Genomic DNA, 17,749 nt, shown 5'->3' with positions numbered 1-17,749 from the left:
AACAATAACAACTATTGCTACTTTCACATATCATACTAAATCTATTCACATTTACAATCATTGTTTAATTCACTCATCCCGCCCTACCCCCTTTATTTTTACTATAGAATAGATTGTATCATTGACTGATTCCATTCGTTCTACACTAAAACAAAACAATCATTTTAAAGAAAAAAAAATTTTAAAAAAAAAATACACACTTTTTTTTGCAATTGTGTCACCATGGCTTTAACAGAAAGACGTCCTATTGAATCGCTAGGTATGGCTTCGCCTGCCTCACCAACCTTTAACCCAAACACTTTGAGCATTGCTTCAACCAATGGAAGAAAGAACAGAACAAAGAGTCTACCATTGCACCCTACAGAAAAAGGAAATGAAGAAAATCAAAATGAAAATGAAAAAGAAGACAAGGAATTAGGAGACGTGGTGGATGAAACTGGACAAACTGACAATAACGAACATGCTGTTAAAGGAGACTTAAAATTAGAAGAACAAGATGGTGGATATGAAAATGAAATAGAAAATCACGAAGAAGGTCGGAAACAGCATCAAGCTCAAGATCAGCATAAGGCAAAGATAGAAGAAGAGCATAGTCCGCGAACAACGGTGTCTAATGCTCGTAAACAGTCCATTGCAACTGGGTTGGCGAAGATGGGTATCGATAGTGAGCCAAGCAGTTCAAGCTCGAGAAGTACAACCCCAGAATCCATCTTGGACAAAGGTAAAAACTCAACTAGAGAATCATCACCACCAACATCTACATCGAGTCCACCCTACTCCAATGATGTCGCCAACAACAATAACAGTAACAACAACACCAGCAACCCTTTGAACAATATCAACAGTGGTAATATTACCTCTGCAAAAAAGGTTAAAAAATTGAAGCCAGTTTCAAGAGCACCAATTGCCACTGGTATCTCCACTGCCATCCCTGTTACTGGTGAGAAGCCCAAACCATTACAAGAAGGTGACGACTCACTCGAAGACGACGTGTTATACGCCATCTTTGTCATCTTATTCGAGCACGATCCAAACGGACAGGGTCTCACTGTCAAGCAAATTTGTGATGTTCTCACTGCAGAAAAACCTGAAATGGCCAACTTGTCTACAAAAACTTCAAACTTGGTGAGTGCAAAATTAAATGCATACATCAAGAGAATTGAAAAGGGAGACACCAGCTTGAAATATGCCATTTCAAGAGATTGGGCTGATGCGTCACCAAAAAGAATGGTTTATGTTTACAGAGGTATATTGGCCCCTGGTTACGAACACGTAGCTAAGAAATTAGTTGAAAGTTTAAAAAAGAACGATCGTGGTAACAACGAAACCAGTGCTAATGGTACTAATAATGTTAATGGCACTATTGACGAGTCGAGCCAATCGCCAAGAGGTAAGCCAAATCCTAATGCGCAATTGACAAGCATCGACAATGATCCATTGGCCAATTCCCACATTTCGCACCCAGATAACGATATCGATGCTGATTCGTTTGAAGCTACTAAGCAAGCAAGTTTGGCTAAACCAAGAAGACAAACAATGTTTGATTTGGGAATCACAAAGCATTCATTCTTTGAGTCACATGGCAACTTTGAAAAACCAAACTTGAATGTTCCATACTCCTCTGCTCCAGTTGCTGCTGCTGCATTATCGTTGACTCCATCACCTGCGGCAGCATCTGCATCATCCTCAACATCAGCGTCAGCAACGACAACAACAGCAGCAACAGCATTGTCAAAAAATGAACAATCTGCTAATGGTGTTGGAGAGAAAAGAGGTGATGACGACGACGAAGATGAAGATGACGAAGATCTTGATATTGAAATAGATATGGATATGGACATGGATATGGGTATGCCAATGGATGTAATTTTTAGCGATGACGAAGATGATGCTGAAGAAGGCGAAGGTTCAAACTCGAACAAAAATGGCTCTTCCCACATGATCACCACGGTAAGGAAGAACGGTAAGAGATCCAAGTCAATGTCCTATTTATCAGTAAAGAAGAAGTTTGTTACTGCAGCTGCAGCTGCACCTAGATTCTCTTCACGTGCACCTTCTAGTTTACAGCAAAGTCCACCACATGCAGCAATGGCGGCTGCAGAGATGCACGCCGCAGCTTTGAGAGGATGTTGTGGCTCTTATGGCCAGGACAATTCGAAATGGTTGGATGTTGTGAGACTGGGGTTCTTGACCCAGGATATTGGTGCGCCAGAAGATACCGATATCAGTCTGTTTTTCTAAACAAGAAATAATAAGAAGAAAAATAAAGATTAAATCCATTACAATTGAAGAGTAGAGTGGATCGAGAGAGAGAGAAAAGAAGAGATGGCTGTATAGTTATAACGTATAATGACTTTTTTTACATATTGCTTTTTTTTAGAGACTTTATTAGAGAATTTTCATAAAATGAAAAGAAAAAAATAAAAATTTTATCATGCTAGTTTTATAATCATTTTCAGCCTTGCTTTTGTAATATAATAAGCATTTGATGCATTAGTTGGCAAGATGTTTAGATGCAAAAGAAAGCTTTAGAAATAAAGGAAAAAAATCGGAAATGAAGAAAAAAGAATTGTAAAAGAGAACTAACAATTCGAACACATCAAGATATTAAAGCAGTATATTAAAACTAAAACATTTCAAGTTCCCTGTATTCCAATATTCAGGTCACGATTGTTTTCATGCTATTTTTCAAAGCTGATGAATCATTCTTGAAAACCTTTAAGTAACGAGCATATTAATACATATTTATTTTTTTTTCACAATAAATGTAGCATTCGTGGGAACAAAGTACATATTGTCCAACCAAAATAACGAACCATCGCACATTAACGTTCAACGTCATGCAGATGAACTCTGTTGCCTTTCATCTTCAAAAAAAAAGCAGTTTCAAAAAAGGAAAAAAAAAAGAGACGACAGGCACCTTTTTTCTTTTTTAATTTCCGGAACTATGTCATATAATATTTTGGTCCGTCTCCACCTTCAGGAACGGTCCAGTTAATATCTTGCGAAGGAACTTTAATATCACATGTTTTGCAATGTATACAATTCTGCGAATTGATCTTGAATTCCACTCCGAGCTCTTTTTTATCATTCTCCACATATTCGTAAACACCAGCGGGACAAAATTTCTGTTCAACGCCTTGGTATTTCTCCCAGTTCAATTTGGCGTGTGCGTCAAGATCCTGTTTAGGCACGCGTAAATGACACTGCTCGTCTTCGTCGTGATAAGTACCCGTGCGTGATACTGATGTCAAAATATCAAATGTGATTTCATTGTCTGGTTTGGGGTAAGCAATGGGTTTGTGCGCAGAAGCAAGTTCCGTTGCCGCAGAGTCAGTATGCTTGGTGTGTAGGGTCCATGGCTCTTTACCCTGTGTGACCATAGTAGTGAGTCCCGCATGTGCCAAACCACCAAGAACACCTAGAGGTGTGTTGAAAGAAGGACGAACATTACGTACGCGGTAGAGTTCATCGTAAGCCCATGAAGAACGGAAGGCTTCCTCGTACTCGGAGAGCACTATAGGGTTTGTGGTTATTTCCTTGAAGAACTGTTCTTCTTCATCTAAATCTTCCATCTCCTCCTCAGTTTGTTCTTCTTCCACCTCCTCTTGATCCCTAATTCTATTGTATATGGATTCTGCAGCAAGAATACCAGACTTTACTGCTGTATGTGTTCCTTTAATTTTTGGCACGTTCAAGAAACCAGCAGAGCATCCAACAAGTATTCCACCTGGGAAATACAATTTGGGGATCGATTGGTATCCACCCTCATTCAAGGCTCTTGCAGCATACGAAATACATTTTCCACCTTCCAATGTATCCTTGTAGTAAGGATGTGTCTTCATCTTTTGAAATTCTTGGTATGGTGAAATGTATGGATTCTTGTAATCAAGTCCAATCACCAACCCCACGGCGACAAGCCCTTCTCCGAAATGGTAGATAAATCCACCTCCGTATGCAGCTGATTCTTTTGTAAGTGGGAACCCCAAGGAATGGCCAACATAACCCTTTTTGAACTTTTCAGGCGAAACTTCCCATACTTCTTTAATACCCAATCCATAAGTTTGTGGATCTGAATTTTCGCGCAACTTGAAATGGTTTATAAGTTGCTTGGAAAGTGAGCCGTGACAACCTTCAGCAAACACTGTCATACGCGCATGAAACTCCATTCCTTTTTCAAATGAATCCTTTGGTGCACCTGATTTATCAATACCCATATCCTGTGTAGCAACACCAATCACAGTATCCTTGGCATCGTTATATAAGACCTCGGAAACAGATATGCCTGGATATAATTCAACACCCAACTCCTCAGCTTGCTCACTTAGGTATTTGACAACATTGTTCAAACTAACAATGTAATTTTTACCCTTATTATGCAATTGTGGTGGCTCGATCAATGGAAACGACGAATTAGAGGTGAGATACTTCATATTGTCTTCAGTGACTAAAGTAACCATATCCTCAGGTAATGGAATATTTTCATCGTTGCCGTCTGCTCCAGTTGCATCAGGGAAAAGTTCACGGAATGCTTGTGGCTCAATAACAGCTCCACTCACAATATGGCTTCCAAAGTCACCAGCTTTTTCTAGAACAATAACTCGCTTTTCCCCAGAACCATGCTCATTATCCAATTGCTTTAGTTTTATTGCTGTCGCCAATCCTGCGGGACCACCGCCAATAATACAGACATCTACTTGATCAGTTGCACGCTCCTGGTTGAGAATATCAAGTTGTTCTTGGGTTAACTTGTTGGGTGAAGCGGTAGAAGAGGTCGCGGTAGTGGTTGTGTTTAGACGAAGCAGTGATTGATGGAGATATCGCAGTTGTGAAGGTAATTGTGCTGCTCTTTGAGGTGGAACAAGAATTGGTAGGCTGACTAGGCTAGCTCTACAATGAATAATATCCAGTTTCAATTGCAGCTTAAAACCCCGTGAAATACGAGCTGTTCTGGAAATCATTTTAATTTGTGGTTTAAAGGGCAACTTTGATTCTTTGATTCTTTTCAATTTTGAAGGAATGCAAAAAAGGGAAACAAAAGTCAAAAGTAGATGGGTTTTAAAATCCTCTTTATAGAGTTCAGCCTTGTCCTTGATCTTGATGTCAGAGAATTAGAGGAACAGCTAAATAAAAAAAAAAGAAAAAAAGAAAACAAAGGAGCAAACAGGCAGATAGAGATAGACAAGTGAAAAGTGAAAAGTGAAAAGTGAAAAGTGAAGAGTGAAAAATTCAAAAACCGGAGTGAGACATTGCGCCTGTCCTGCATGTAGAGATTCTTATCAAATCAAATGACTCAAATTACTCATACTTTAGATGAAAAAGAAAGAAAAAAAAAACATTCAAGCTTGTTAAAGCTTTCACATAGAAATGTTTGAGTTTTCAAGGTACCATATATTACTATAAGATCCATATGATATGTTGCTTGGTATAGGGTACTAATGCTTTTTTTTTGTTGTTGTTGTTGTAAATTGTAACGTATTTTTTCAATCATCAATGAATAGTGAATTTTTTTTTAATAACACTAACGTATGAGTACTTTGTTTGAAATAATTGCGTAATTTGCAACCACTCGCGAAAATTGACTTCTTCTTAGTATACCTCGCTTCAAACCTCATACATGTAAAAGATCGATTTACCCCAAAATTTTTTGGTAATAAGGTTGGGGGGGGGTCAAACAATCACAACAGCAATAATAATAAAATAGAATAGAAAAGAAAAGAAAAGAAAGAAAAGTAAGGTAATAAACAAAATTACATTCATTAATCTTTTACAAATTCATTTCTGTCACTTTTAACTAACCCAAATAGTCAAACTTCGTTGTGCATCCATTTCATCCATCGCCAAATTCCAATCCTCGTTCGAATCCATCACTACAAAATCTCCATCCTCATCCTTATACCTAATTTTGCTAATGGTTGTTGTCCCTTCCTCTTTTCCTCCTTTTGACGAGACCCAATTGTTGATCTTAGAATAAAGATCGGTAAATGATATACCCGGAGAAACAATTAGTGGTTCGGGCAACTCGCTTGTATTGTGAATCACCTTGATTGAAATACTATCTTCGGTTGATGCACCTGAGCCTGTTGCAGCAGTTGCAGTTGTTGTTGTCATAGTAGTAGCAGAAGACAGAGCTGTAGACGTGTTTGCATTGGAATTGCTATACGATAGCGTTGTTGACGATGATGAATGGCGCGAAAAATCTCCAGACTTGGTACGATATTGCGATGCATGAGTATTATTACCATTGTTGTTGTTAGAGGTAGTGGCAGCTGTGTTATTGTTCATTGCATTACCATGGCTTAGTCTATGGTGCATCATCGAGTGTGTAGATGACGAAGAAAAATGTCGTGGTTGTTGCTGTTGCTGTTGTGAGGCACCATTACCATTGAAATACAGCTGTTGTGGCGATTCCGTATTATTCGGGTTTCCGGTATATTCATAAATCGTCGAGTCATTGGTGGCAAAAGAAGATTGCGAGTCACGCAACTTTTTGTTGATACTATTGTTCATTTCCATTGTGTACAAGTTACGTAAGCTCTGTTCCCATTGATTACGAGTTTCTTCCAGTCTATATTTCAAAGTAAATGAGCCACTCTCTTTTTTGCCTGACCAAGATATGATCAAAGTATACCCATTGGGACTCGATGTGTTTGCACTTGCGCTTGTGTTTGTACTTGTGTTTGTTGATGTAGACGATGATGATGATGGTGAAGAGGAAATATTGTAAATTTCACGAATGTATACTCTGCCACGAAGTTCTAATGGTGTTAGTGACCTATCAGTTTTCCCATTCAATGAATCTAACAAATTCGAAGTTGACGAATGAGGTGTGCCCAATGATGAGTATGACGCTGAAGAGCTAGATTTCTTTCTAGAGCCAAATTTGGATTTCTTCTCTGGTTTTTTCTCGAGCTTCTCGCGCTCCAGTTCAACTTCCATAAAAAAAAATATAATTTTCTCAAACAAATAAGCAACATATTCTTTTTCAACTTCGGAATCCTTGATACCAACTACACCATGATGAAGCAATTCTCCTTGGTCGCGGAGATTGAACCCTCTCCAATCCTTGACTCGTTCCATTAGCTTGTGCATATACTCGACATTTTCTGCTCTTCTTTGTGCTTCATTTACCTGGTTTGCAACTTCCTTCATGGCTGTTCTTGCAACATATAGTTCGTTTATCGATGATTGTGATGGGTCATTGATTGCATCTGATGATTTCGAAGAGGCTTCTGGGGAATGTTTGATCAACTCCTTGAGCAATAATGGATATTTGCACAATCGTTGTATTGGTTTCAAGATGAAAGATTGAAGTTCGAATCCTGGGTCGATCAATGTTGATGATTTTCGTAAATTGGCTGCTTCCTTTATGATCAAATCATTTGCAGCAAGTTGTCCAATCGTCCATGGCTCATATGCCTTGAAGGGTCCCAAGCTGGCATGGATAAATACTGAACCAAGTCTTTGGTACTTTACTGGGACATTGATATTACTCTCCAACCCATTAAGAAATCTTCTTTGGAAATCGACAATCTCGGTGATATTGGGGAATAGCATATGTATTTGCTCTTGTGATAGCACCTCGGCCTCGAGCAATTTGTTTCTATAAGTGAGTAATAGCTCCAAGTCCAGAACATACTTTCTTTCAGTTTCAATGATTTCTCTAAACACTTTGGATCTCTCATCTGTTATTTGTACATTTAAATTACTAAACTCTTTACCTTCTTGAAGGACTTGTTCCTCGTTGTTTCCATCGTATGTCAAATCTGATTTGCTTTGGTTTGCTGAATGATTATCCAATACTTTATTGATGAATGTGATAACTTTCAACAAGTCCTGGGTGTTGCTAGAAAAGACATCTGATATGGTAAAATATTCATCATCTTTGTAATCCAAAAATAGTTTACACCCGCTGAGAAAGTCATATACTGATTTTTTGCAAATCCTTAAATCGTCAGATGTCACTATTGTCAATTGCTGCTCTTTGTTTGTCATAACATGATTGAAAATGAGACACAAGGGTGAACCTTGTTGGAAAAGTTTCCAAATCTGGGTCACTGGGTCAACACTAATGTTAGCTGGTAACACACCGGCTGCAAATGTGAGGAGAGTATCATTTACCACTAATCCATTGTAGCTATGACTTGAGTTGCGCAAAGTTGTATTGGCACTGTGTTGAGTGTTTTGAGTGCTTAGTGGTTGGGTCTGGTGGACGCTCGAGCTGCTCTGCAGCAACGAGGAAGCATTCGATTGAATCGATAATCGTTCCAAATCTATACCCATGCCCATTTCCAGTCTTGCTCCAGCTCCATTGGCCAAATCTCTTTCTTGTGCCAAGCTGAGTGCTTGTTGCTCACTTAATTTTTCGGCTGCTTGGAAAGCCATGTGCATATAAGGTTTCATGCCATCTATCTTGAGTAGTCTCTGTTTCAATACTTCACATTTGTAGAAAAGATGCTCTTTGTAATCACTTTGCTTGTTAAAATTGTTGAGGTTGAATGATGGTCCCGACAGGTTGATTCTAGAAGCTGAGGGTGTTGGCGTACCTGTGTTCATTGTAGACGACGAGCTAAGCGATAGAGCCGAGTGTGTTGAGAACGACCTAAATGCCGGTGGATGGCTATGGTGATGTTTGTCCATAGTTATGGTATGTTCTAGTGTGTGATGGAGAGGGTGGGGAAGGAATGTAAGTGGTAATGTAAGTGGTAATGTAAGTGGTAATGTAAGTGGTAATGTAAGTTATTCACTTAAAGTGGATAGTACTTGATGATAATTATTTGTTTGGATTAACCTCTTATATCAAAGGGTTTAATAGAAAGTAGGCTGGGGGGAGTAACAAGTGTGTAATATATACAATAGATATATATGTACGTGTGGGTCTGTGTGTTTGTGTGCAGTTGATGGTAGGGGTCTTGCGTAAGTAATAAAGAGTGTATGTAGTTAATGTGGTTGGTAAATGTGGTTGGTAAGTAGGTGTTGTTATTAATAAATACTGTTTTCCTATTTTATGTTTTTTTTTTTGTTTCTGGGTTGTCAAAAAAGTAAAAGTGTGGGAAGAAGTTGTTGTTTGTTGATGGAAAAAGGGGGAGTGTGAAATAGGAGAGTGTGAGAATGAGAGTGTGAGAATTAGTGAGTAGAAAATTATTTAAAATGTTTTGCCTTAATTACACACACACACACATACACATTCACTTATGCACGCAAACAGTTAATGTGTCGCCTTAGAAATTGAGGATTTACGACACACACACACACACACACACATGTAATACATTTTTCTTTTCATAATAGGAATTTACAAGACTCTATACATTATACTGCTATTTGTTTGAAAGCAACAAACGCAGAATTCTCCCTTTTTTTTTCTTTTCAAGTTGTTTAGTGAACAGGTGGGAAAGATAGGTTTAAAAAAAGAGGGGAGAGGGAGGCAGGTATGTAGAGAAGAGGGAAAGAAAGGGAAAAGGGAAAAGAAGAAGAGCGAAAAGAAGAAGAATGTGGAATGGTTATGAGGACGCGTCAGTTTGAAACAAAGGTAATTTATATATCGTCAACTCTAAAACTATAGAAAGGGAACCTTAAAAGAAAAACAATAAAAATGGAAAATGAAAATGAAAGGAAGTTCTGGGATTACTAATGAGTGCTGAGAATATATGTAATGGGATGGAAAGTTTACTCGTGTGCCATGGGATAACAAAACTATAAAATTAGACAACCACAAGACATATATATATATATATGAGAAGATGCTATGGCATACAAACCCCATCAAGAAATATATATTACATTTCTTCCATATTGATCAGTAAGTTTCAACTACTTATATATGTAATATACTGGGTGGCTTCGTGTGTTTTTCCCCTTTTTTTCCTTTTTGGCATCGTCTAGTTTGTCTGTGTGTTTGCATTTTTTTTTTGTGTACCTCCTATGTTAAGGGTATATATGGGTCTCAGGGGGTAAAGAAAGCAAAAAAAGAACAAAAGAAATGGAAAAGAGAGACAAAAAGAAAAAAAAGGAGGGGAATGTAAAGAGTGTAGTCAAAAACAGATGAACTACCCTAAGATCCACGGTGTCTGTAGTGAGTAAAAGCAAACAGCAAAGACAACGGCAAAGGCAACGGCAAAAACAAAGGCTAAGGCAAAGTGATTGTAAAAAATTGAAAAAAAAAAGAAAAACTTGATGAGTTAAAGTGCTGGAAAGTTCAAATAAAAAATATTAAAATTAAAATAGTATTGTGGCATTGTGTACCTGCTCCTTTTGTCTCATTGACATAATAGTTTCCTAATTCGGTTAAATAATTTATTATGGAAAACTAGCCAGTTAACCAAGCCGCACTCTCCCTTTTCTCTGTTTCTACAATTAAAATTCACAACATTCCATGTCTTTTTATGTCTGGTGATGCAACCTGACACATTAGACCTCACATTAATATGAATAATAATATTATTAATATATATATATATTTATAGCATAGAGAAGATAAAAAATAAAGAAAAACAAGTTGTATTGTAATCTTTTACGCTACCAGCTGTTGCCTATAGACGAGTAGATACCAACACTAACTGCTCCATTCTCCCCTCCGAACTCTTTCTTTACATATACACTGGTGTTCAATTGTCTTTCCTATCAATCTGTTCCAAACCTCTAGTGAAGTGCAACAGAAAAAAAAAGAAAAATTGAACTAGCCATGTATACGGATTATAATATTAGTAAATAGGATGGAAAATGTGTTCTTTCTATTTTGATTTTCTCTTTATTCAAAACCACGATTCGACAGCATGAAGAACAAAACAAGAAGAAAGAAAGAGAGAGAGAAAAAAAAATGAAGAGCTCGTCATAATCTCTATTGTTCATTTGGGGAAACATAGCCTACGCAATAGCCACATAGACGAAACTAATTTTTTGTTTTATGTCCCATCCCTAAGTGGAATAAGAAAGAGAAAGAGAGAGACTGAGAGAGGGAGAGAGGAAGAGAAGAAAAAAATTTAAAGTATAAAATGACTTTGACATATAAGATGTTATAGTGGAAAGATAACAAAAAGACTGTGTTCACAAATAAGCAGATGCAATGATGGGCAGAACTGGTCTACATTATCAGGTTTTGGGAAGAAAACTGGTTTTTTTTTTCTTTTGATTCACTATTGGTTTCCTGATACCTGCAATTGCTTATGTTCTTGCTTATGATATATGTGTATTCCATATTACACTCTCAATTCCATTCTTTATTATTTATACTTTATATTTTTTTTTTATTATTTATTTATTATTTATTATTTATTATTTATTTCTTTATTTCTTTACTTCATTTCTATGCGTTATATTTAATTTTGTAAAACGTAAGACAGGAAGAAGTTACACGAGATTCTTTTATTTTTACAACCAAAATATTAACAAACCACACAACACATACAGACCAAAATTTGGTATTCTTATTTTATTTTGCCCATTTTTTTTCTTTTCATCTTTAACTCTAAACACTGATCTTAACAGGATTTTTACTATCAACAATCAATAACCACTCCGTACCTATCAATCACTCAACATATTTAATACTGGAGTGTATTTTGAAAACTTGATTCTATATACCCAGACTTACTTTATTTCAACTACTTTTTGACTCAAGGTTGGTGACCAAAATACCCCTTTTTTTATTTCTTCTTCACCTTCAAACTACATACCTTCCTTTTGACCTCATTTAAACTGTTTTTTAAATAGTCACACAGTGTTTTACTTCTTTTTTACAATTTCCCTGAATTGGTTTATTATTCTACATTAATTTTGAAATTGGCCATATCAACATTTCAATTCAAAGTGATAATTAATTATTGAAATTCCATATTGACATCCACCATTCCTTTTGCAACTAATGACTTTCCAATCAGCATTTCATAAGAACATATACAACAAAAGAGGAACTTTTGAAGGGTCCAATTTTCTAATTTCAACTGATTCGGTCAATTGGCTACACGTCAAATCACTCTCGATTACAGAGTTGGGCCAGCTATTTTCAACTGATGAGCAAGAGAACCACTATCTTCTACTACAAGCCTTGCAATCTTGTTATGTTCAAATATGTCCCAATAGCCAAAGCCTAAACACGCAACGCCAACAACAACAGCCACAACTAGTACATCTGCACCTGCAACAACTGTTGTCCACATCGACCCTCAGTGGTCGAGAATCTTCAACTAGCAGGAGGAGAAGTAGGGGTCTAGGTTCGAGAAAGAATACGAATAACAACAAGCTATCGAGTGATGGCAATGCGAGTAACAATACAGGTAACCCACCCGAAGAAGATCCACCAATAATATTTATCAAAACCTTTGAAAACGACAAACTTTACATCAAAGTAGCATCAAAAGCAAACTTTGGAAACTTGATCAGCACTTTGATCGTATGGCAGAATTTAAAACCACAAGGATTGGCCAAGAAATGGTACAGTGAAAATAAAGTAACCAACCAGAAATCTTCAAGTTCTTCATCTCCATTAGACGGTGACATTAGCTCATCGCCACATGAATTATTAGTATGTCGGTTCAAGATTTATGGGCCATTGCCAAACAAGTCCAAGAACTTGAACATCATCCCGGGACCAGTTGCCCCAATCTATCAGCCGAAAATTGATGATCATCTTTACAACAAATGGGGTTCGGAGAATCATGCACAATCTCCACATGCAGACTACAATAGAAACAATAACATCAACGAAGGGTGGTTCTATACTATGGGAGCACTCAATTCCAATGGTATTTTGAACTTTATCACGGAATTAGATGGAACCTTGTTGTACTCGATTGATATCAAGAAAATCTTTGCCAGCGAGATTAGAGAAGTGCACAACTCTATATTCAATAGTTCGAATGTATTGTTTATTGGTCAATTGAATGAGTTGCGATGCAACAATGTTATAAGGACAACTTCAGCAACGTCAAATGCAGCGGCATCATCAACATCAGGTGCATCATTATCATCTTCCTCATCAACGTCAACACTTGGAGGTGTTGGTGGTGGCGTTGGTGGTGGTAGCATAGGCGGTGGCGGTGGCGTTGGTGGTAGCATCGTTGGTGGTGGTGGTGGCAGTGGTGTTATTGGTGGTTTTGGATCTGCCTCTATGGCTGCTGATCCATTATCTTCTATATTCCTCACTAGAGATGGAAAAATTATACCAAGTAACAATAGAATATTTATCGAGTTTCCTCTCCATATCGATTTGGAAGATTGGTTTGTGGGGCTTAATTATTTTGCCAAGCGAGAGTATATTGGCTCCTTCAATAATGAGGCTAGACTATTGACCAGTGATAAAAAGAAGGGTGGTATTAATGCTGGTGCTGGTACCGGCAAAGAAGAAGAGTATATGCCTCCACCAAGGATATCAGATTTCTCCAAAGCCAACTTTCGAGTTTCCAAGAAAGTCACAATCGATATCATTGAGGCCAAATTTGATCACTCGAGTCTAGCTGCTGCTACAAAAAGTGGAAGTACAGCCATGGGAGGTGGCAAGATATACGCTGAAGTGAGAATGTGGGGCTACCCTTGGTCAAGAACGGCCATTGTCAACCATACCTTGAACCCATTTTGGAAGGAAGAATTCCTGACAAACTTGCCAATCTCGACCCAAATGATACATATCATTATCAAAAAATGTGCGTATAACGATGGTACTTCATACTCAGCCAATGACAAAGTTATTGGAACCGTTTATGTTACACCTGATATTTTGACTAAGCACATCAAGACAAGCTCGACCATCATGACGGCACACGAGTCGAATGGTATACAAGTTAACAACTCAATCCCTTTAGCCAATAGCAGCCTGAACAATGGTTTAAACAATGGCTTAAACTCTGCACTTACCAACAACGGTGCTAGTACTTTAGATATTGTCAGACTTACGATTTATGATCCAAGTAATATTCCTATTGGGAAACTATTACTACAAGTTAATTTGAAAGAATTTCATATCCTTTCAAGCCCCAATTTTAAAAGCCTTGAATTTCTTCTCAAGAATGGGCCTATTGACCAGTTGGTGAATTTTTTCAACGAAAATGTTGCCGCATCGGAGTTTGAAAGAATTAGTGTAATTTTGCTAGATATTTTTCAATGTCTACATCAAGAAGAACGGTTTTTTAAAACTTTGATGGAAATGTCACTCTCATCGTTGGGGAACAAGTTGGCAACTCAGTCCAAGTCCACATCACAGAACAATGTATTTAATACATTGTTTCGAGGCTCGTCGATTTTCTCCAAGGCATTGGAAAGGTACAATATACGTATTGGACAAGAGTATTTGGAAAAAGTGTTTGGTGATTTTTTTGCCAAGATAAATAAAGAATGCAAGAATTGTGAGGTTGATCCTCGATACGTCAAGATCCAAGAAAGAGCTGCTCGTAAAGGACTTTTGAACAAGGATAATGATTTGACTGATTTGGATGATTTGTGTGGCTCAAGCGATGATGATGATGATGATGATGGTGATGGTAATGGAAATGGTTATGACTCAGAGTTGGAACGTGAAAAGGATGAGAGGATTAAGAAAATGGTTGAAGATAACTATCAAAACTTGTATGGGTATGCCGAGGAGATTTGGCACAAGATTTACATTACGTCCAATGATATACCTGAACAAATTAAGTTGCAGCTAAAGAATTTCAGAACCAAGGTTGAGTTAGTATGTGAACCAAATGATAAAGTGACGAGTTTAAACTGTATTAGTGCATTTATTTTCCTTCGATTCTTTTGTCCTGCAATTTTGAATCCGAAATTGTTTTACTTGACAAAGAATCATCAAACGGGTAGTACGCAAAGGACATTGACTTTGATTGCCAAGATATTGCTTAATTTGGCCAACAGACAGGAGTTTAGTCCACACAAAGAGCCACATTTGGTCAAGATGAATTCATTTTTGAGGAAGCATCAAAGTGAAGTATATGATTACTTTGATAAGATTACTGGCAGAAAGAATGATTTCAATGAAAAAATTCTTGATTTGAGTCATGAAGTCAAGAGGTTTGATCTTGGATTGGATGAGACCTCGAATGAATTGCCAACCACGCCGTACCTTATTGATAAGTATTTGAGATTGACTGAGTTGGTGCATTTGTTGAACTATAATACTGTTGCTGCACAAAAGATATTGAATGAAAGTGCAAATGCGAGCCAAATGGGAACGCCATTTGCCAGTCCACTGAAGAATATTGAGCCTACTTCGACCAAGACAAATCACACAGTGTCTAGTGTGTCGTCTCACGCACACTCACAATTGTCAGAACTTGATCCAATAAAATTTGGAGATGCAGATGATAACGTTGGTGGTGTAGGTGGCGAAGGTGGCGAAGGTGGCTATGGAGAAGTTGATTTTCACCTTGGCAACTTGAGTGCTCTGCCGCCGCCAAATGAGAATGTCTATCAAATTGGCTCCTTGGAGTTTGAGAAACTGGAGTTCTTGGATCTTGCTGGTGATAAAGAAACTGAAGGGTTTATTAAATCATTATGTAATGGCAATGAAGAGATTTTTTCATTCATCAACATCAATATTTCGCTCAAGGACATTCAAATGCAAAGCACAAAGATAATGAATAAGATTAATGATTTGGAAACTTATTTGGAGAATTATGAGTTTCCGTCGAATTACACTTCAAGTAAAACGGTTGGGGACTTGTTGTGGGGCACATTTACTGATGATGTGTTGGACAGAGCATGTTTGGATTTGACGCGAAACGTCATTGTTTCGTTGGACTATAATCCGGTGAGTTTATTTGGTGGTGGTGGTGGTGGTAATGGTGGCACAAACTCTGGTTCTAATAGTGGTGGTAATGGTGCGAGTGGTGATGGCTCACTACATCGTAACCACCATTATCATCATCACCATCATTATGGGAATCCAAATTACAAGTTTATTGTGGATGATAATGCACTCACTTTGCTTAAATTGAAGTTTCCCGAGAATAGTGGTACAGGGTATGGTGTTGGGCATAGACAAACAGCATCTATTTCTAGCTTAACATTGAGTAGTAAGGCGAGTGGAAGAAGTGGGAGAGGAGTAGGGATTGCAAGAAGTGATGATAGTTCGACAAACTTTAATAATGGAAGCAACGGGCTGGATCGGATGAGAGACACATTGAAGAAATGGCTCGGTAGAGGAAGATGATGAGCAATAAATGGATTGAGAGGTGAAGTAGGAGAAGAAGAAAAAAATAAAAAAGAAGTAAGAAAAAGAAAAGTTGATGAGGAAGAGTTTATTTTGTAGTTATATGTTATTCTTTTTTTTTTCAAAATATTTGAATTGTATTATAGTTAGTGAGATGATAATGAAAATGCATGAGAACCGGAAATTTTAATAAAAAAGAATGTAGTTTTAACAACTGAGGCTGGGTATTTGAAAAGGATTTGGAAAAAAAAAAAGAAAAAAATCTTTTTGCTGGTCGATTTTTGACCTTGGTTATAGTTGTTGTCAATGTTGTTGCTTATGATCATATTGTTGACGAGTTCGGTGATTGCCTTGTAATTGAAACCCCATTTGTATTTTACCTTCACCACAAAACGTTTGCACCCATCAATAGTTCGGATAATATGTATTACGTGGCGTGGTGGTTATGTAGTTGGTAACAAAAGTTCACGTGCCTCGGAATTATTAGTCGGCTATAAAAAATAAAGATTACAATTGTTGGGGATTGCACTCACCTTGTTTTGTTTTTGTGTTGCTTTTAATTTTTTTATTTATATATATTTTTGACCTAATTGGGGAGAGTGGGTGATGGGTGTTTTGGTGGTGGGTCGGAATAGTGTAACCGGTGACTTTTAACTCAACCGTTGGTGCAAATCAATTATTTTTTGTTATTTGCTACTTGTTATTTGTTAGCTAGCACCAACCAATTTATTTCATCTTCTTTTATTTTTATTTTATTTTAATTTTTTTTTATTATTATTTTAACAGTAGCGCGTCGCCTATCAGTTAAATTTCTTTTCAATCATTCTGATTTCCTACTTCTTCAATCCCTCGTTCCGTACTTTAACTCCAACTGACGGACTGAGTTCGGAAGAAAATTAGGACCTAGTGCTTGAGCGTACTTTGTAGGAACATGGCAATGAGTTGTTGCGTGGTATGTATGAGCCTGTAGCTGTAGATTTGTAAAGGGGGGAGGGGGGGAAGAGGAGGAGAAGAGCAAGAAGAGCAAAAAGAAGGAAGAGGAGGAGTATTTGGCGGGGAAGGAGGGAGGGAAATAAAATACACTTCAAACATGGCTTTGCCTATAAAAGTAAGAGTATAGAAACGAAATTAAGTGTGAGGAGTGGTGGTGAGTAATGGGATTTCAGGACATGGGTGGGGTTAGAGAAACTTTAGCTCAATGCCATTCTCCATCAATTGATAATAAGAATGGAATACGCCTAGACTTGTTCAAGTAAGAAAATGAAAACCAAAAAAAGAATAAAGAAAAAAAGAAAATGAAACGAAATGAAAAACAGGATAAAGATAAAGGTATTGATGGGTAATTTGCAAAAGATGACCACGGTGGTGAAGATGATGGAAAAGTGAATTGCTCTTTTGCTTTTCCAGGTTGGAATACTTTTTTTTTTAATTTCTTTTTTTTATTTTGATTTCTTTTTTTTTATATTCTTATTTTTTTTTTTTATTTTTTTTATTTTTTTGGTTTTTGTCGCATAGCACTGTCACAAGTAACAAGTGTACGACTGCTGAGCATCGGTTTGAGCTGGTAGCTCACCGATACCAGCGGTTTGAGTTCGTGACTTGATA

The 17,749-nt window shown here is 37.4% G+C and overlaps 4 protein-coding genes across 4 annotated transcripts; 2 read left to right on the top strand and 2 right to left on the bottom strand. All coding sequences in view use genetic code 12, as the record gives it.

Annotated features, from left to right (window-relative positions):
* Window positions 1-222: 222 nt before the first annotated feature.
* GDS1 lies at window positions 223-2,241 on the top strand (the record flags this gene model as incomplete). The annotated part of the gene is made up of 1 exon (XM_001524633.1): window positions 223-2,241. One exon carries the CDS (start codon window positions 223-225, stop codon window positions 2,239-2,241), a length of 2,019 nt encoding a protein of 672 aa, XP_001524683.2.
* A 704-nt stretch (window positions 2,242-2,945) lies between these two features.
* Window positions 2,946-4,961, bottom strand: CIR2 (putative electron transfer flavoprotein-ubiquinone oxidoreductase, mitochondrial; the record flags this gene model as incomplete). The annotated part of the gene is made up of 1 exon (XM_001524631.1): window positions 2,946-4,961. The coding sequence occupies one exon, from the start codon at window positions 4,959-4,961 to the stop codon at window positions 2,946-2,948; it is 2,016 nt and encodes a 671-aa protein (XP_001524681.2).
* An 829-nt stretch (window positions 4,962-5,790) lies between these two features.
* CDC24 (Guanine nucleotide exchange factor for Cdc42p) lies at window positions 5,791-8,640 on the bottom strand (the record flags this gene model as incomplete). The annotated part of the gene is made up of 1 exon (XM_001524630.1): window positions 5,791-8,640. The coding sequence occupies one exon, from the start codon at window positions 8,638-8,640 to the stop codon at window positions 5,791-5,793; it is 2,850 nt and encodes a 949-aa protein (XP_001524680.2).
* Window positions 8,641-11,863: 3,223 nt separating this feature from the next.
* On the top strand, window positions 11,864-16,144 carry BUD2 (GTPase activating factor; the record flags this gene model as incomplete). Its single annotated transcript, XM_001524629.1, has 1 exon — window positions 11,864-16,144. One exon carries the CDS (start codon window positions 11,864-11,866, stop codon window positions 16,142-16,144), a length of 4,281 nt encoding a protein of 1,426 aa, XP_001524679.2.
* Window positions 16,145-17,749: the final 1,605 nt, after the last annotated feature.

The sequence above is a fragment of the Lodderomyces elongisporus genome, chromosome 6 (assembly GCF_030384665.1).
Source record: "Lodderomyces elongisporus chromosome 6, complete sequence".
Lineage (NCBI taxonomy): Eukaryota > Fungi > Ascomycota > Pichiomycetes > Serinales > Debaryomycetaceae > Lodderomyces > Lodderomyces elongisporus.
The sequence above is the reverse complement of the archived record's forward strand: the minus strand, read 5'-3'. Positions and strand labels throughout refer to the sequence as shown.